General features: G+C 40.8%; 1 protein-coding gene across 2 annotated transcripts in view; it reads right to left on the reverse strand.

Annotated features, from left to right (window-relative positions):
- Positions 1–20,704, reverse strand: part of HEATR1 (HEAT repeat containing 1) — a 49,946-nt gene that overhangs the window by 1,160 nt on the left and 28,082 nt on the right. For both annotated transcript variants that reach the window (XM_004774798.3, XM_013046968.2), the window contains 20 exons: positions 19,586–19,689; positions 19,279–19,422; positions 18,531–18,649; positions 18,311–18,432; positions 16,615–16,743; positions 14,816–15,046; positions 13,305–13,431; positions 11,391–11,551; positions 8,275–8,321; positions 8,055–8,178; positions 7,305–7,445; positions 6,502–6,791; positions 5,688–5,838; positions 4,204–4,362; positions 3,911–4,045; positions 3,652–3,756; positions 3,394–3,562; positions 2,762–2,916; positions 2,060–2,218; positions 107–215 (listed from right to left, as the gene is read on the reverse strand). In XM_004774798.3, coding sequence (XP_004774855.2) covers positions 107–215; positions 2,060–2,218; positions 2,762–2,916; positions 3,394–3,562; positions 3,652–3,756; positions 3,911–4,045; positions 4,204–4,362; positions 5,688–5,838; positions 6,502–6,791; positions 7,305–7,445; positions 8,055–8,178; positions 8,275–8,321; positions 11,391–11,551; positions 13,305–13,431; positions 14,816–15,046; positions 16,615–16,743; positions 18,311–18,432; positions 18,531–18,649; positions 19,279–19,422; positions 19,586–19,689 — 2,881 coding nt within the window. The remainder of the gene's footprint in view (positions 1–106; positions 216–2,059; positions 2,219–2,761; positions 2,917–3,393; positions 3,563–3,651; positions 3,757–3,910; positions 4,046–4,203; positions 4,363–5,687; positions 5,839–6,501; positions 6,792–7,304; positions 7,446–8,054; positions 8,179–8,274; positions 8,322–11,390; positions 11,552–13,304; positions 13,432–14,815; positions 15,047–16,614; positions 16,744–18,310; positions 18,433–18,530; positions 18,650–19,278; positions 19,423–19,585; positions 19,690–20,704) is intronic.

Genomic DNA, 20,704 nt, shown 5'->3' on the forward strand with positions numbered 1-20,704 from the left:
AAGATGGGAGCCAAGGGCTCACCCCATTCTATCCACATGCCCATTATCACTCGGTACATTTTCACAGAATTTTACTCTAACTATTTCTTAGCAATTTAGGAATTACCTTCCATCAATTCAGCTAAGAAAGGAATGGACTCTGGTAGCAAGACAATATAATTCTCCTTTAGTTTCTCAGCCAGCGCTAACACGGTAATCAGAGCAGCAAATCGAACCTGAAAGGGACAGAGGTAAAGAATGATGATTTAATATGAGCAACCTTCTACAAACCAGTGTTTTATAAGTGTCTTCCAGTGCTGCGGGGCCCAATGCGAATTTGTTTTTATAACATTTTCTCCCCGCCCCCTCCTACCAGAGAGAGGGCGCCATGCGTGTGAGTGCAGGTGGTGGGAGGCTGGGGTAGAGACAGAAGGAGAATCTTAAGCAGACTCCATGCTGAGCGTGATGCCGGATGTGGGGCTTGTCTCATGACCTTCAGATCAGGACCTGACCTGAAACCCAAGTCAGAAACTTAACTGACTGTACCACCTAGGCACCTCCACGTTTTCCTTTAAAAATAAATAAAATGCTACACACAAACTGAAGAGTGTCATCCCAAATTTATGTATGCTGGAACTCAATGGCTCGCCTGGCTGTTGGAGATGATGCTGGCCTGGCTGAAGAGCATTGCTGGTCCCCTCAGGCAGGGCCCCTCCCTCAGAACCCTGTGTCACCACTATAGTTGTGGGAGGGGCTGGGCACTGGCTCTGGTCTCATGCTCAGCACAGAATTAAAGTTTGGGTGTCTCACATGACTGGTCTATGAGAAGTAATGCAAGTGGTTGTCAGGCACTCAATGATTTACCTTTGAAAAACAAAAGATTAGATCAATAGGTTTGTTAATTAATTAATTATTGCATGAGCAAAAGCACCAGCCCCCCACACCCTGGGGGGGTTGCCTAGGAGGAGGGAGAAGGAAAAGCTGGTTCCCTGCTGAGCTGGGAGCCCAATGCAGGGGCCAAAAGCATGTTTAATGGACTAAACCAACCAGGTCCTCCAGTGATTCAGCTTAAAATCAAAGCTGTACCAGTCTTCTTTCTAGTTTTTGGATCATTTAAAAAAATATTCAGATACAGCAAAATGACTTAAGCATCTGTAACCACCTACGTTCAAACCAGACTTTCTTGGTACTATACAGTCAAAACATTAAAATAAATTTCATGCTGCAACTTTGTAAGAAGCTACAATTTAAAATCTGGGGGCTCGGGGCGCCTGGGTGGCTCAGTGGGTTAAAGCCTCTGCCTTCGGCTCAGGTCATGATCTCAAAGTCTTGGGATTGAGCCCCACATTGGGCTCTCTGCTCAGTGGGGAGCCTGCTTCCTCCTCTCTACTTGAGATCTCTGCCTATCAAATGAATAAATAAAATCTTAAAAAAAAATAAAATCTGGGGGCTCATGAAAACAGCTTTATTGTTCTCATAAATAAATATTATGAATTTCAAGTACAAAACCTTTCAATAAAATTTACTTTGGTCTGTTTTATTCACTGAGGCTCCTGTATGATAATTAGAGAAATGGTGATTCTCTGCTAACCAGTTTGAAAACACTGACACTCAGACATGGGATTTTAATTTCCACTCATCCTTGCGCAGGCCAGTGAGCTGCTTACCTTTCACGATTCCACAAAATCCTAAGCCTGATAAATTACAGTGAAGATAATACAGTGCTCTAACTCAAAGGAATATTCCATGGCAAACTGAAAGACTGTCTCTGGGAACACAAAGACACTTAAACAGTGGAATTCAGGTTTTCTCAAAATTCTGAAGTATTTACAAAATGTTAGTACTTGGGTCTAACATACTGCGGTGGGGAGAGGACTTCTGTTATTTATAAATAGCGTTTAAGTAAAAACCAAAAATTTGTCAGGCTCAAACTTCTGCCTCATAAGCATCCTCTAGTTCTACACGACAAGCTGTGTCCCTGCAGACTTACCAGGGTCCTAATATCCTTGACTGCTTTAAGGTTGTTCAGACTGTATGGTGAACACACACAGCTTCAATGCTTGTCAACCACGGTTCCTACCTTGGGTGAGGAGTCTCTGGTCTTGAGCAGAATCTGGTAGTTCAGCGGCTTCCAAAGGGAGTCATCTGCCATGGCCACGGAGAACTGCGCGATGCAGGGGATCAGGTGCTTCGTCACCCGCTCCTGGAAGCGTGCATCCCCTCCCAGCTTGTTTTCTAGCTATGAAGAGGGAGAGACGAGGACTTTGAGCAACAGGTCTCCTTCTGTTTGAAAAAATACCCAATGTGTAAGTAATTTTTCACTCTCTTTCATGATGGCAGCAGGCTCAAAAGGTGTAATTTTTTTTTTCGAGGTGTAATTCTAGTACTCTCTCTAGAACAAATTTACCACGTTTTGGAGCTCAGACTCTCCTAGCTCTTAGCATCACTCTTTTCCCTCTAGCAGAACAGCTGACAGGAGTTCTTCCAGAGAGCAGCAAGTCCTAAAACATTCTCAATAAATTCAAGTTTAGAAAATTAAAAATCTAACCACAGTGCCTTATATCATGCCTTTCATTTGAAAAATTCAAAAGTAAGACTTAGTACACACCACTGTGAAGAGAAGTTCCTTCCATTCAATTTTGAAATAAAAATTTCATTAAGAAGTCTGGAGATTAAAACCCAGCAGCTGTAATTTTTAGTAGATGTTAAGATCTAGTAACACTTTAACAGGGTTGGCGGCTTCCTCATTGTTTGTCAAAAAGAGATGGTTCTATTTGGTTACCTGGTCCACCAGGGGCATCATCAAGGCCTCTGCTCTCTCTTTACTGATAAAATGCTGAGTATCAAAAAGGAAGATTTTATACAAACAGTTCAAAATAAACTGTAAGAGCAAACAACACTTTTCAGGGTCCTTGTCAGAATCAAAAAACGCTTCATCTGTAGATAGGAGAGAATAAAAGTGAAAAAAAATTTTCACAATTTAATTGTCAATGTTTAAATTCAAATCATTATTACCACCACAAACAGAACGGTATTTCTAAAATGATAAATCAATCAGGATGAAGGCACAATATGAATGGCTCTGGTTACATAACTTCTTTAGGAGAAGATTCTCAGATCACTTAGTTTGGCAAGTTCAATTAGCAGCTGTCAAGTGGGTCACTGGGCAGTGCGCACTGCGCCAGTCTGAACGTCTTACAGTTCCTTTCAGGAACTTATAGTTCGTGCCCATGTGCTTTATTCTCTCTCCCAAGTGCATCAGTTGACCATAACACGCTTTCATTACCCTGAAACAAACACTTCAATGCCTGTCAACTGACCATGAAGTAAAAACTTCACCTTCCTTACACTTACTGTACTGTGTGTAAGGTAGCAAGAGTAAAGGTGTCCACTGAACTACAGTCCGCTACCAACCTGTTTTGGAGATGTTCACCTGGTTCAAGGTGTCAGCGAAAGGCTTTACCAAGTGGCCAGCAAACAGAGTAAAAAGCCCTTTCAGCTTTTCAGCAATGCAATCCGCCAAGTTGTAAAATGTCAACAGTCTGTCCTTTGGGGCATCCTCTGTTTTAGCCCAATCAAACAGCTAAAAAGATAAAGTAGGATTACTTTATTCTATTTCTCTTGTACCGTTTCTATCTGGATACAAAGGAGATGTGGGAGAAGAAAGCATACCTTGAAGAACAGCGGCCTGAACGTGACTTCGGAAAGTTTCACAACCATGGCTACTAGACAGTCAATGATATAATTTTCTGTTTTTCCCACTTCCTCCAGATCATTCTGAAAACAAAAGAGCATCCGATCTATTAGCCAGATTACTAACATCTGGCTTTCCACAACTTTCACAAATAAAACAGGTTACACTGCGAGATTTTTCTCTGGCTCTTAAACAGGCAGATAACTTTAGGATTTGGGGAAGAGGAAATAAGCTTACTTCAGGGTGCTGTGCTCGGAAGTCCAGGGCTTCCAAGAAAAACGTGGTCAGCTGAGACTGATGGGAGGTGAGCTCCTCCTTCTTCATGACCCCAATGTGCTCCTGCAGGATGCTCAGAAATGGACCCATGTGGTTCTACCAGTGACAGAGTAAAGAGATGTGCCAATTTTTAATATTCTCAGAGTTCACTAATGCATTCATTAAGGAATTAATCCTCTTCTTTAAGGGAAAACTTAAGAATTTTAGTATTTTTATCTCCCTTCTCCAAAGTCTAATACCCAGTATGATCTAACCTTCCAGTTCTTCTCAATTTGCTTGTACGTTCTGTTGACTGCTGGCAGTAAGACTCGGGGTGAGAGTGTGGTAGCCAGTGTCTTCTTAAGGGATATGACACGGACATTAGCTTGTGAGGCAGAACCCATTTCACTAGTGATTTTCTCCAAATGAACCACCTATAGGAATATAAAAAGAGTGATCAAAGCCAGTATTAGAACTCACTGACAATGTCTGCACACTACAGAACTCAGTTCAGATGATAGTGGTTGCCGAAAGCTCAGTGCGCTTCAGACAGAATCTCTTTTAAAGCCAGCCCTGAATATCTGTAGAGAAAAATGAACAGATGCCTCTTTCCCAGGTGGGAGTCAGGGATGTAGGTACGTGGTGGAAGGCAGAAGGACACAGAGCACGCCCACTGTTGTTGTTTTTTTTTTTTTTTAAAAGATTTTATTTATTTATTTGGCAGAGAGGCAGGCAGAGAGAAAGGGGGAAGCAGGCTCCCCGCTGAGCAGGGAGCCCGTTGCAGGGCTTGATCCCAGGACCCTGATTTCATGACCTGAGCCAAAGAGAGGCTTTCACCCACTGAGCCACCCAGGTGCCCCATTCCCACTGTTATTTGTTTCTGTTTTTGTTTTTTTAGAGGACAGGAATGCAGAGACCATGAGAAAGTCCAGTTCTTTCTAGAAAGCTCCTCAGATGCAATGTTGTAATTTAAATCTTGGCTATAGAGTGTGTGAATCAGCTAAGTAATTTTCACCATGGCAGTTAAGGCTCCTAACCTCATAGATGGCAAATGACAGAACAGAACAAGGATCATTTGGGGGCATTTTCAGTTAGAAATGTCACTTGGCCTGCTGCCTGTCTGCCAAGTATGTGGTGAACTACGACAGAGGATTCCTGCTCTGAAAGATACCTTACGATTAAAAAATCCATGTTAGAGGGAAGCCTGGGTGGCTCAGTGGGTTAAAGCCTCTGCCTTCGGCTCAGGTCATGATCCCAGGGTCCTGGGATCGAGTCCCGCATCGGGCTCTCTGCTCAGTGGGGAGCCTGCTTCCTTCTCTCTCTCTGCCTGCCTCTCTGCCTCCTTGTGATTTCTGTCTGTCAAATAAATAAATAAATCTTAAAAAAAAAAAAATCCATGGTAGAAACAGGGCACACTAGTTCCTGTAAGAAGTAATAAAAAGCAGCTCTACCAGCCTAATGCCAAAAATCTCATGGCGGGGAGGCAGAAGAAACGCAATAAAACACATTCTGCAAAATCAAGAGAGATGAGCCTTGCAAGACAGCAATAACCGTATCACTGTCACAATCAAGCAAGTGGGACAATGGGAGAGAAAAAGGGAACTTTTACTAAAAAAGCAAGACAGCTTTCAGAAGTAAGAGCCTTCTGTGAAACAGAAACTAAAAACTTAAAGAATAAACAAAATTGTTAGCTTTGTAATTTGTCCTCTTCTCCCGCCCCTGCCATCTCAGACAAGATGTTGAGGTCACTGTGGCTCACCTGGGACAGGACCCCTTCTAGGTAAGGGCTGATGAAGTGTGGGAGGGTCTCCACAACCTTCTGCAGGGCCGCCAAAGCACTGAGCAGATAGACCTCACCAGTGACCAGCTCGCTCGTGTTTTTCATTGTTGTCAACAATGATGGCATCAGGCTAAAATGAGAAAACAAGAGTTGCAGCGTAACTTTAAGAAGTCATGAAAAAATCCAAACTGTGCCTGATACATCACTTCGCCGCCCAGTCCACAAAACGGCGTCTGCACGTTATGAGCCCAAGAGCAAGATCTCCAAGTACCCATGGTTACACAGTCATTTTTTAAAAATAACGGGGTCTGTCAATTTAACATTTGCGATGTGTCAGGCACTGTGTGAAAACCCTTACACTCATGGTCCCACCAGAATCCCATGTGGGAGGTACAATCTTGGTTTTAGAGATGGCAAAGCTCTAATAGACTAAGTAAACTGCCCAGGGCTGCGCAACTAGTAAATACCAAAGCCAAGGACAAAGCAGGAGCATCCAACTTCAGAATGTGGGCAGCAGGATGCAGCTTTTGCCCAAAGAGATGGGGCCCTCTAGAGGGACTTTACCCCCTACACTTCCTAGTTACAGTAGGCCAAAGGGGAATGAAAAATCAGGGGACAATAACCATCATAAAGGGATATGATAATGTTGTAGGTTTCAGCTTGAAGCAGAGATCACATCTATAACTAATGTTACGTAACTTTTACTTAGAGGCAAAAAAGCCACTGACATATTTTTCAACATGTACCAGAAACCCAAAGTGACGGTTCCCATCCCAGGTCCCAGTCAGCCCACCTGGGAAGCTGGGGGATGGCCAGTGCTTGCAGGGTGGAGGCCACCTCGGCCACACACAGCAGAGCACTCCCCAAGACATTCTTCTCTTCTTTCATTTCCGGTGCAATCAGTTTCACTGCAGTGTTCAGCACTGGGACAAAATGTTCTGGATTTTCTGCACCAAAATTCTTGCATAAAAGCTTCAGGGTATACAATGCTGTCTGTCTGTTTATTGCTTGTTCTTCTACTGTCTTTTTTTTATGCTGCACAATGGCCAAAAGGACTGGAACCAGTTTGAGGAAACGATAAACCTGAAGAGGTCAGCCAAGATTTTCATATAATTAAAGCTGCAAAATAAAACACTAGTACATTTTCCCACTTTTACTGTTTGAGACCATCTAAATGGAAATCAGACCAGGACGTCCTATGCCAAACAATTCTACACAAGCAACTGTTTCCCCACCTGCTTTATTTACCACTGAGCCAGTGAATGTGCTTGTGACCAATTTCCGACGTATTTATCTAAAGCACCCTACCCATCTGGAGCAAAAAAGGATTAGAATTATGCTAAAGCAGTATGCTAAACCACAACATCTGGTCCTTATTAGCAAGAATTCCACTAGGCTGAGATTCTATTCTAAGAACTCTTATCACAATTCCTATAAGAATTAACATCACATGTTAGAAATGCACCTCAATGGCATTATGTTCAGATAATGATATGCTTATTCAAACTGTACCACTGGATGAACTTAGGGAGTTAAATGCAGTGCTCTGATAAAGCCAAGAATGGTAAATGGGTCCAGCGTATGGTCTCCACTTACAATTTTCTTTTTCCAGGATATATTCTGCTGTAGCTTATTGTTCAAAAGATCCAGTGCTTTCCGGCGGACAGATGGCAATGGGTTCTCCAGCAGCCCCCTGATCACAGCAATGAATGTCTCTGTGGGCAGCAAGGCATTTACCTAGACGGCAGTCACAATGAACAAAAAAATTTTTTAAAAAGGAAGATCCATTCAGAATAAGAAAGACTTCTATTCACTGCAGAGCTTCTAGGTTCCAGGCACTTAGAGATCCTTTTTCTTATTTCTTAGACTAACCTTTCAGGGACGCATTACTAACCATGTTTATTTAAGAAAGGTAAAAAGGCTGATGCTAAGAGTAAGTGAACTGTTCCAAGCCTTGTAGTTAGATTTTGAACAGTGATCCTAATGTCAAGGCCAGTGATATTTCTAGTATCCCCCAACACTCCACCTAAAGAGGTGTTTTTCTATTTCACTTGAATAAAGTGGAACATAATACAGTATTAGATGACTGAATATTCAAAGCATATGAGACACATATTCTGAGACAGAGACACATGTTCTCATAATTGGTAGGGAAACAATCCTTTTACAGATGAATTTCTTTCTAGCCATCAAGGGATTCTTTTCTAAGAAACATGTGAGCTGCAGTATATTAAGAAAAGCTTATTGCTAAGTATATTTTTTAAGTAAAACTTTGTATGTCAGATCATTTCACAATGACATAAACAGTCAACAAAACATAGCAGATGGGGAGAAATGAAAACCTACCTTATCTAACATGTCATAGGCTTTGCTCAGCAGTGCGCGCCAAAATTTCACAGTTAGTTTGTCTGCATTTTTCTCCATGGATTGTGCTACAGCATTAATATAGCCAAGAACTGTTTCCAGCAACCTAAAACAAAGGAGACTCATGAGAATTTTGTGCACAACTCTTGGCTTTTTGATATAAGGTTGGAAATTATTTCCAAGTTAAAAAAAAGTAACATACCTCTGTTCAAAGCCTTTTAAAACCTGAGGACCACCACTTTCAACTACCTAATTTTTAAAGAAAACATCATATCATCAGAACAGTATGGACATTATTAATAACATCATTTGAGGTAAATGCAGTAAAACTCAGCTATCTAAGACTATTCAGTTCAAACTTCCCAGGGGCTGTTTTCTGACCTTACAACTTTTTTTTTTTTTTTTAAGATTTTTATTTATTTATCAGAGAGAGAGAGGGAGAAAGCGAGCACAGGCAGACAGAATGGCAGGCAGAGGCAGAAGGAGAAGCAGGCTCCCTGCCGAGCAAGGAGCCCGATATGGGACTCGATCCCTGGACGCTGGGATCATGACCTGAGCCGAAGGCAGCTGCCCAACCAACTGAGCCACCCAGGTGTCCCTCTGACCTTACAATTTAATCAGGTTCAGATTATCCCCATCATACTTCAAGAACTCTGGTTCCCCTTAATTTAGCTATTCTATGCACATTTTATTATATTTTATACTAATTTTATGAAATTTTATGAAATGCTTTCCTTAGCTCTTAGCTGATTTTAAGACCCTGAACACTACAGATACAGGTGTAGTCCTGTGTACGGCTCCCTCTTCCCTTCTCCCAATACCCCCAGCCCCACCAACTTGAACCTGCCGTTAAATGCAGTCAGAGTACACAGCAGTTGGCAATGTGCTTTTCTGGGAATATGGGAGTTCTGGGATCTGTCTATGGGAACTCATGTCATCCTAGTGCTTATTTAAAGGCACACAGTGCTCTCTGCATACACCACAGGACATACCATGCTGTATCTGCTCGTCCACCTCTGTTTACCATAGACATTTTGGTTTATGTCCATGTCTTCTGCTGGTAAGAACGTTAGAAAAGAACATTTTTGTTTATCTCCCTGAACAAGCGGGCCCCTTTCTGTAGGGCACATACGCAAGAAAGGGAATGGCTAGATCAGAGGAGATGCGCATCTCCAACCTGGAGACTGCCGTGTGCTTTCTGAAGTCCCTATTCAGAGACCTTACCCATCACTGTGGACACAAATAACTGTGTCCCCACAGCCTTGCCACTTCTTGGTAGTAAGAGCTTTTAAATTTTTGCTAATCTGAGGGACATCAGAGTGGCATTACCATTTAATCTGCAATTTCCTTCCTACTAGGAATGTAGTTCGTTGCATATTAATTGGCCATTTCTGTTCCCTTTTTAGTGAATTCATATTCTCTGCCAGATGTTCTTAGGGGAAATGAATTTATGAACTTTGTAACTGTGGCTTTCTTTTCATTTTGCTTATGGTGGCCTTTTGTTGAACTGAACTTTTAAATTAATTCTCCATCCTCTGGTCACACTGTTCTCAATTTTCTTCTAAGTGTTCCTTTTCACGATCTACTTAAAATTATCTTTTGTATACAGTGTGAGATCAGTCTTCCTTCCCCAAATGGAAAACAAACCCTGGTGGTTCTAGTTATAGGACAGTTCTCTTTCCCCACCTACTTCGCAAAACTCCCGCCACATCATCACCTCCCTTGCTTTTGCACGGGTGTGAGCCCTCCGACTGCTCGTGCACCACCACTGTCCTCGGCAGGCGGATCCTCAGGAGTGTCCACACTAACCCCTATCAAGCAAGCCTGCAAAATGAATTATTCGCTCTAGGAGCTTGGTGACCATGTTTTCTGATTCTTAGGCTCCATTCTTTTGCAGAATAGAAACGGCAATGGGACAGGACAGGACAGGACAGGACATGCTCCTTGTTCCAGACTTACAATGTCTGTCTCATTAAGAAGTGGGATATAAACCAGTTTCTGGTTTATATTAGGCCAAGGAAGTTCCCATCCATGTTGGAGGCTAGGAGGATTTTTCTTAAACCATGGTAAGTACTGAATTTATCTAATGATTTCTCTATAAATTCTTCAATTGTCATACGGTTTTCCCTGTTGACCTGCTCATGCAGTAGAAACAGAACAGACTTTCTAATGTTCAACCACTCTGATGTTCCCAATCCTTCCTTTTCATTTTGCTTCTGTATTTCCTTCTTCCTGTGTGTAAAGTTTAACACACAAACAGGAAGACATCTAAATCACAGGTACAGAGCTTGCTGTATGCAGATAAAGAGCCTACAATTAGAAGCACTTCAGAATCCTTCCTCTACCTGATCTCATTACCACTCTTTCCCTCCTTCCCAAAGGTAAACACTGTCCTTACTTCTAACACCACAGATTTGTTGTGCTTGTTTCTCAACTTTACATAACTGGAATTAGGGCGTATTCTTGTGTGTCTGCCTGTTTTCTTTTACTATTGCCTTTTTGAGATTCACTCGTGTCCATTTATGTCGATGGACACTTCATCTCTTGTTCACGCACACCTGGCTTGCTGCCAGTTCTGGACTACCACAACTACTGCTCTCACGGGGGTTCTCCTCAATGTGTTGTAGCATGTCTGCTAAACGTTGGCTTGTGTGTATGTTTCTGCTGGGTGCAGAGGCATACCTCGAAGATTCTGTAGATTCAGGTCCTGACCAGCACAATAAAGTCATCACAGTAAAGTGAGTCGAATGAACTTTCTGGGCATGTAAGTTTCCCTGGGCATATAAGTTATATTCATGCTAACTATAGTCTATCACATGTGCAATAGTGTTGTATCTAAAAAAAACAATGTACATAACTTAGAAATACCCTATTGCTAAAAAATGCTAACCATCCCCTGATCTCTCAGCAAGTCATCATCATTTATCACAGGTCACCGTACCAAATAAAATGAAAAAGTTTGAGGTGATCAATTGCTGTTGGAAAACTGGTGCATGAGACCACAAGCCTACAATTTGTAAAAAACCAAAATACACACAGCACCTGTGAAGCACAGTAAAACGAGGTATGCCTGTGTACCGCTGGAGAGTGGAACTACGGAATGGCAGGGTTTACATGTGTACAGCCATAACAGATCACGCCAAATTGTTTATGGTAAAGTCTACTGTATTTTTCTTATCTTTAAGGGCTGCCTCATGTTTTTATATTTGCCAATCTCTTTTTACTAATTTAAACAATAGTTCCTTCAAAAAAATATTTTTCAAAATAGTTCCTTCAAAAAAATAATTTTTTCATAAATACAGTTAAAAAACATATCACCTTTCTGATAAAATGGCTGGAAGCCAGGAGCTGAGACATGAAGGACACTGACAAGAACTTAAAATGCCGCAGTTGCTTGCTAGTGTGAGTGTCTACATTAAAAATCTGTAGCACTTCTTCTTGTGATTCACTTTTAGTTGATACAGCTTTGGGAACAGCTTCTGAAAAAGAACAAGATAACAAGTGACCTCACTCATCTTCATGTGAAATCTTTAGGAAGATATGGATATAAAGAGCACGGTACATGGGATATAATTTTCTGATTGGAATTTGTGAATCTATCACACCCAGTTTTTCATCTTCTGAATTAGTGAAAGATGTATATTTATTAACATATCCAAGAGTCCTGGGAGTACAACAAACAAAAAATACCCAAGGCAACTAAGACAAGCAAATGAAAGACAAAAGCACTACAAAATGTGTCTTTTAGTATTGCATCTATTCCCAATCCTGAAGCCACAGAGGCATTTACTTAGTGGCCCGGGGCAGAATAAAGGAAGGGTCTTCTCTAGCTTCAACGTTTAATTCTAAAAGTTCACAGATGTGTCTCCTAAAACTTTGTAGAATCCCATATCCACATTTATCTAATATAGAAGGGTTTGAAGATACAGTAATTAGTAGTCCACAGTGGGCCACTTAGAAAACACTGTCCTAGAGAGTGACTCTAATTGAAGACTTCTTCCATAAACAGGTTACTATATACAGCTCTCCAGGCTGGTCTGTCCCTGCCAGACCTAAGCAGAATGGAGGATCAGACAAGCCGCTGCAGGGCCAAATCAGCTAGCTGTACAGAAAATAGTCCCTGTGGACTCCTTGCTGCTCTGCTTCAAAAGGCAGAGAATGAAGAACACATCAAACCCTTTCTTAAACCAGTCTCACTGGTGGAATTATTTTCTAGACTCATATACACAGCAAAATTTTAATATTTATTTTATTTTTTAGAGATCTTATTTATTGGGGCGCCTGGGTGGCTCAGTGGGTTAAAGCCTCTGCCTTCGGCTCAGGTCATGATCCCGGAGTCCTGGGATCGAGCCCCACATCAGGCTCTCTGCTCAGCGGGGGAGCCTGCTTCCTCCTCTCTCTCTGCCTACTTGTGATCTCTGTCTGTCAAATAAATAAATAAAATCTTTAAAAAAAAAAAAAAAAGATCTTATTTATTTACTTGACAGAGAGTAAGAGAGAGCAACCCAAGCAGGAGGCATGGCAGGCAGAGGAACAAGGAAAAGCAGGCTCCCCGGTGAGCCAAGAGCCCAACATGGGGCTTGATCCCAGGACCCTGGGATCACGACCTGAGCCAAAGCTAGATGCTTAACCAACGGCCACAGAGGCGCCCCTAGTTACCAAAGTTGTGCTGTTTTTCTTCTTCCTGTCTCTTCACAAATATTTTTTTTAAAGATTTTATTTATTTATTTGATAGAGATCACAAGTAGGCAGAGAAGCAGGCAGAGAAAGAGGAAGGGAAGCAGGCTCCCTGCTGAGCAGAGAGCCTGATGCGGGACTCGATCCCAGGACCCTGAGATCATGACCTGAGCCGGAGGCAGCGGCTTAACCCACTGAGCCACCCAGGCGCCCCTCTTCACAAATATTTTAATGGGAAGTCAAGAGACAGCTATTAAGTCCCTGCTAACCTGCTGTCATTTTACCATAACGCATCCTGGTGCCCCTGGTAACACTCCGCAGCCAACACATCCACAGAAGTAAAAAAGCCAGTGTGTGAGGAGAGGTGAGCTGAAGTCCTACTTTCTATTTTCCACAAGGACTTGAGAAGACACACAATCATACATAATTTAAAATTATTAAGTTACTTGCAAAAAACCCTTCTAAAAACGTACTATGTGCTCTAAGGAGAACATGCACAGTCTTCTGCTTCTCTTAATCTTTCAGATGAAACAGTAATTAACACTTAACGCTTACCTTCTTTTTCTTCTGGCAACTTTAGTAAATACTGAAGAATATTCATCAAGCTTTGTATCTGATGTTGGACACTAAATTCACAACAGACTGCAATCCAAAATTCAGTGTCTGCCTCTAAAATAGCATCCTGTACAAAGAAGAAAAATAGGCAATAAAACTATACCTATCCAATTTGTTAGTAAGTACACGTTAGGGAAATGTTTTAAAAATATTTCTTAGCATGAAAAGGCATTATGTATTGTTCCTTATGGTCATGTGTATCCCAGATGAATGAGTTACGAAGTGTCCTACATAAAAAAGCCAATTTATGAGAACTGTGTGGGCCTAATTCCAGGAAAATCTGCATTGTGATTTCTAGCAGAACAGAATATGTTCCTTTACTTAGGGTACATCTAGACCTATCCCAAATCCTCTGTCTAAAAAGTCATTTAAAAGCCTAACCTTGACCTATAAGTTCTACCCTCATCTATGCAAACAGGGCTCTTAAAAACAGTCACCAGTGTTGTGACAATTTTGATGATCCTGACACTCCTCCCCTTCCCCATGAAATGCCTTCAAAACCATTTTCAAGAGACACAGTTTAATTACTTTATAGCCGGCCGTACTGTGTTAGGCTTAAAACAGAACCACCTAGCATGGCACTACAGACCAGTTCTCAGGAAAGTCCAATCACCCACAGCAAATAATCCATTGCTACTAAGGGTATTCGGAGTGCCACAGGCTCTGAAAGCAACTGTAAAGAATGTCAAAAACAGGGCACCAGGTGACTCAGTGGTTTAAAGCCTCTGACTTCAGCTCAGGTCATGGTCCTAGGATTGAGCCCCACACTGGGCTCTTTGCTCAGCAGGGAGCCTGCTTCCCCCCCCCCCCGCCCCCACAAAGCACCCTCCGCCTGCCTCTCTGCCTACTTGTGATCTGTCTGTCAAATAAATAAAATCTTTAAAAAAAAGTAAAAAATATCTTTTAAAACAGTTCTGAGCAAGTACTGTTAAATAATGGACGTAAGTGGGACGCCTGGGTGGTTCAGTCGGTTAAGCATCTGCCTGTGGCTCAGGTCATGATCCCAGAGTCCTGGGATCAAGTCCCACATCAGGCTCCTTGCTCAGCGGGGAGCCTGCTTCTCTCGCTCCCTCTGCCTGCCACTCTGCCTGCTTGTGCTGTCAAATGGATAAATAAAATCTTTAATAAATAAGTAGGGGCACCTGGGTGGCTCAGTGGGTTAAGCCTCTACCTTCTGCTCGGGTCATGATCTTAGGGTCCTGGAATCAAGCCCCTTGTGGGGCTCTCTGCTCAGCAGGGAGCCTGCTTCCCCCCTCTCTCTCTGCCTGCCTCTCTGCCTACTTGTAATCTCTATCAAATAAATAAAATCTTTAAAAAATAAACAAACAAACAAATGAATAAGTAAATAACAGACATAAGCATCACTGGCCCTACACATGAACTGGAAAGTATCACGAAGTGTGTGTGAAACATCAGCATTTCCTTCTAGTCACCCCGCCCTGTACTCTGACCTTTTCTCCATAGGCAGCCACCAGCGCTGTTTTAGTGACATACTGTTCAAAGAGCAGGAGGAGGAGAACCCAGAGGAATCTTTCTGCACCTAATGTATCGACAAGCTGAACAAGGATGGGCAGGCGCCTGTGCTCTGGAACGTGTGGCAGTGCGTCCACAAACACGTTAATGATTTTCACCACGATTCCTTCCACATTTCTCGTGACTTCTACAGAGTCTCCACCATCGGACTGCAGAACAGCAAGTAGAAACAATGAGTAGGAGCAAATAACCCTTCACAAAGCTTTCAGGTAGACCTGGGAAGGCCTTCAGATGTGCCCCCCCACAAAATGATCAAAAGAACATGAATAATCAAGGAACTATTAGTAAATATTCAGTGAGTACAGATTACATACCAGGGACTGCATGGCCCTGAGGGGAATACAACATGTAGGATGTGAGCCCCGCCACAAAGATTTATCATCTGTATGAACAAGACTCACATGGGGAAAGATACCAACTGGAGGTACTAAATGACAGATCCCAAGTATGTGGCACTCAGAACAAGTCTGCTCTTAGGCCAACTGGGACCCTACACACAACAAGAAGGATTTGTGTTCTGCCCGGAGAAGAATGGGTATAATCTACATAAGCAGAACACAGAAAAGGCCAAAAACTCCCTGTTGCTTACAGAATAATGTTCAAACCACTGAAATCTGGAACTGATACTACAAATACGGTTGTTGAATGCAAGAATGAATGAACCAATGCCCTCTACTTCTCCCTGTCTCAACACTCTGAACTCCACACATCACTCTAACTTACATTCTTCACACACACACTGTACACATTCCTGGACCTTGTCATTTCATCAAGCAAATCATGTCCTTCATTCCTATCAGTTCAAATTGTATTTCTTAGGAAACTTTGTGGTCTTCCTGGCTCAAGGGTGCTGTCTTTTATTCTGAACTCTTTCAGCACAGACCTATTCAACTGGCATATATGATGTTGATGCATACAATTACTTTTCTTTTAATATCTGTGTCCTGTACGTGCCAACTTGTTGGACACAGAGAGTATCAACCTAATACCAAGATTAAAAGAAGAGGAGTGCTGAATACGGTCATCCCTGGAATGGCCAATAATGTGAAGAAGACACTAACAACAGGTGGGGATAAACAGAAAATGAATGTAGATGATCAAGCTCTTTTATTTTTAAGGATGATTTTTAGTTTCAAATGGTTCATCCTTCCAGGTAGAGACTCAATCATCTCTGAGTACATGGCTCTTAGAGAACACTTGAAAAATGTTTGTTGAATTAACAAATTTGCCACTGTAACTCTAAAATGTCCTACCTTCACTAACCTGCATAACAGTATTATCCAAGTGCAATATATGGCAAATTTAAATTCAGTCTGTCAGTGTAACATTAAGCCCCAGGTATAGTTCTACCCCTTTAGCACAGCAAACCAGTTATGCATGTTTCCTTGTATTTTTGGAACGGACATTGTTACTAAAACTAATTATTAGCTTCAGCATTCTAAAATGTAAGAAGCACAAATACCTGAGCATTTCAGAAAGGCTTTTAATGTCACTTATTTACTTCTACTTTCATACTATGTAAAAATTTAAAGACCAAAAACAAACAAAAAAACCTGGGGCACCTGGGTGGCTCAGTCAGTTAAGCGTCTGACTCTTGATTTTATTAGCTTAGGTCTTGACCTCAGCATCATGAGTTCAAGCCTTGTGGTGGGCTTCATGTTGGGTATGCAGCACACTTAAACAATAAAAAACTACTGATGGTATAAAGACAGCTTACCTGAATAAGTGCTGGAATAACCATCTTCACAGTCTTGTTAATAACCTGAAAACTGTAAGTATCATCTAGACGCATGACATTGGCTCCCATAAATGTAAAAATAGACATGATGTTGTGTAGAACTTTATCCTGAAAGAAAACACATCTTTCAACATTTTCCATTTTAAGCACACCAAATATCAATGATTCATTATAGTCTAGCAATAAAAGAAGACACAACTCCATTTAAAAATGGGCAAAGGATTCCCAAAGACATTTTTCCAAAGATAAAGAAATGGTCAATGAGCACATGAAAAGATGCTCAACATTAGGCATTTAAGGAAATGCAAAATCCAAATCCTAAGAAACTTCACACACCCAAGAATGACTTAAAAAAAAAAAAAAAAAAGATCAGCTAGCAGAGAGGGTTTAGAGAAATTAGAATTCTCGTAACTGCCGGTGGGTACAAAATTATATAGATGCTTTGGAAAACAGCTTGGCTGTTTCTAAGAAAATTAAAGTTAACTTCTGACTCACAGATTCCACTCCTCAGTATATACCAGAGAACACAAAACCTATTTATACAAAACCTCATATACAAATGTTCACAGCGCATAATTCACAATACCCCAAACATAGAAATAAATGTCTGTCAACTGACCAACAAATAAGCAAAATCTGGCACATACATACATTGGAATATTATTTGGCCATAAAAAAGAAATACTGACTCAAGCTTCAACATTCATGAACCTGGACAACATTGTGCTAAGTGAAAGAAGTAAAGCATTAAAAAGCACACATGTAATAGGATTCCATTTACATGAAATGTCCAGAACAGGTAAACCAAGAGAGAGAAAGTAGATTAGTGTTTGCCAGGGGCAGAAATTATAGTGTTACAGGGAATAAAGAGTGATGGCTAATGAGTATGGGGTTTCTCTGGAGGTGATGAAAATGTTTTGGAAGTAGAGAATGGTGATATTTATACAACTCTGTCAACATACTGAAACCAGTGAATAGTAGAACCCATTTAAATGGATGAATTTTATTGTATATGAACTATATTTCAATTAAAGCAAAGAAAAAATATGAATGATTCTTAATTGTTTCTAGTTATCAACTCCTCAGCGCTACTGATTCTCTTCCAAGGAAAAAGTTCTATATGCATAAAATCTATGTGATGTTTAGTATACTGAAAGACCGCTAAAGCTCCCAGAGAACCCCAGGTTAAGAACCTGTGACCTCAATCCCCAACAGGAAAAAAAAATCTCAATTACCTTCAAAAGATGTACTTCTATAAGGAACAGGATTTCTCTCACCGAGGTAGTTTATAATCAAAGTACTTTTTCTCAACTCACTGGACAAAAGCTGTCTGAGGACAGTGGGATGGTAATTTTTGTCAAGGAACACCAACACTACTGCTTATAAGTTACATGGTGTCAGGCTCTGTGCTAAGTGCAAACCATAAACCACCCAGTCACAGCCTCACAATAATCCTACAAAGAAGGTTACTATTATTGCCATTTTACAAGAAGAGGACCTGAAGCTTAGCAAGATCAACCAGCTACAGTGCCACAACTGTTAAGAGACAGGGCTAAGAGTCCCACCAATAAGACCCAAAGTCGACTGAATTCAGACCAGTGAGCACTTACGCATTTCCTCTGAAGAAAAAAAATATCAAAGTATCTGCTGAAGTCTCAAAATCATTAGTACTTACAGGAAATATTCCAGCAACAGTACCCAAAAGTAAAAGGGCATGGTGATGGGTCTGCGGCATCTCTGAAACACGGATGCACTGAACGATCAATTCCACATTGAACTTCTCTTCATCCAGAACATCTAGAGGAGGGAAAAAAAAAACAAACCTCTAAGTGGTAGGTACATATGCACGCAAAGCAAGTAATCTTTCCATCGTTTCCTTCCAACAAAGTACATACCCTTTGGTATTTTGCTACCATCTGGAGATAGTTTTTGGCAGATGTTGAGCAAACAACTAAGAATTAATTGTTTGGTGTATTCCATATTTCCCTGCTCCGGTGGCAGAGGTTCTAAGCTCCTTCAGGACCCCCCGGCAAAGACATAATGAGAAATGAAGTTACACAATTTCACTTATGCATTAATGACCACTCTCCAGAATGCATATTTACTTAGGAATAACTAAAATATTTACATTAAACACAGCCTATAAAAAACAAGATTCTAACTGATTTTTTTTCTCATATGGGCAGGTGCTTAATGTCAAATTTTATCTCTCTGTTGTACTCTCCATCAACCTATTTGAAATCTTAGAGAACCTTGAGAATTACATTCTCTTCAGACAAAAACAAATTTTATCTACAATACAATGGCAAACACTACAGCTATCTGGTAATTTATACTTAAAAACCATAGCGGGTTTCTCCCTTTATCTTTAAAGTAAGCATGCCCCAAGAACTCGATTCTGAAAGTTAAGAAGCAGGCTATAAGGGGAATGGTCATTCAGTATACAACACAAGAGGATGATCAATTTGGGCATTAACAATGGGTACCTAACAACTTTCTTTTAACCTTTCAACTACAGTACTTAACTTGCTTTATTTTATAGACTAGTTAAGACTATATTTAAAAAAAAGAATGTTAAGTAAGATGTGCATGAATTAGAATCCTATTCTCTCATAGATCAAATGCAAAGGCAAGTGTCAGTACCTTGACAGCAGGTTAAAAAGAGTTGGTATCAGTATCTGAGGATTTTTGAGTTTCTTTTTGTGCTGCAGTAATTCTAGGATGAGGGTTACTCTTTGCCAGTAAGAACCTCCAACTTCCTGAACAGATTCTAGATCTTGTGATTTTCTGGGAAACAGAAAATATTTGAAAAGCAAACACTATCAATGCAAAGTAAAAATTATCATACTATGTATGCCAAATTAATGGGCATCAAAAAATTATAATGGTTTCATAACATTCAAGGACCGGGGAATAAATAGCATGCTTTCATTGCACTCCTAGCTCTTACTTCTGCTGCATTTTTTGTCTTCTCGTTTGTTGAATTGTGCCCAAGGACTTTGTTTTGTCTGGTGGCTCGAGTTCTATTCTGATTTGTTCAGCATTAACAGAAATCTGAAATATGAATAAAGAATGACTGATGATACACTTCATGGGATAAATTTAGAGAAACAGATGTTGACTTAAATGTCCATGTCCACTTTCACATTTTCCTAGGACTTTAGAGCCCAAACCAATCCCAAACCCCGAAGGCAAATGCCACCATATTCTTTTCCATGTCCTAACAGCTGTATAAAGACGAAAACACCACACAAACAGGAGTGTAGTATACACACTGTTCTGTAGCTTAATTTGTTTCACTTAGAAATCTGCATCTCAGAAATCTAAGAAAATATGTTAAATACTGAGAACTGGTGAATCTGCATACTAGGACTTCCCCATACCAGTACCTATTTTTGTGAACTTGTTTTCTTTTAAACAACAAAACAAAGTAACTAAGTGGTTGTTCTGATGTACAGCTATGTTTTAATATACATATAAACCAATGAGCACATGCTCAATTCCACGATATACATGTCATCAAACAACTATTTAAATTAAGTAGAACCCGCTGAGTACTCCGTTAAGGAGTACTCCATTGAAAATCCTTGCATAGGGGCGCCTGAGTGGCTCAGTGGTTTGGGCTGCTGCCTTCGGCTCGGGTCATGATCTCAGGGTCCTGGGATCGAGCCCCACATCGGGCTCTCTGCTCCGCAGGAAGCCTGTTTCCCTCTTTCTCTCTCTCTGCCTGCCTCTCTGCCTACTTGTGATCTCTGTCTGTCAAATAAATAAATAAAATCTTTAAAAAAAAAAAAAAGAAAAAAGAAAAAGAAAATCCTTGCATAGAACAAATAGATCCCATCTAATGTAAGAGCCAAACTAACACTATACCCAACCTGGTTAAAATATAAATATTTCACAAAATAAAAATCGTGGTGAAGACTTATAATTTTGATTCTGCACTTCTCTATGAGCTACTTGTCCATGATTCTTATTAATGCTACCATCTGACACTCTAAAGGCACTGGATTATCAGAGGTTAATTAAACATGGTATTACTTGGAAGAGAACAATAATAAACAAATTATAG

The sequence above is a fragment of the Mustela putorius genome, unplaced genomic scaffold, assembly GCF_011764305.1.
Source record: "Mustela putorius furo isolate JIRA1106 unplaced genomic scaffold, ASM1176430v1.1 tig00001118_pilon_pilon_pilon, whole genome shotgun sequence".
Classification (NCBI taxonomy): Eukaryota; Metazoa; Chordata; class Mammalia; order Carnivora; family Mustelidae; genus Mustela; species Mustela putorius.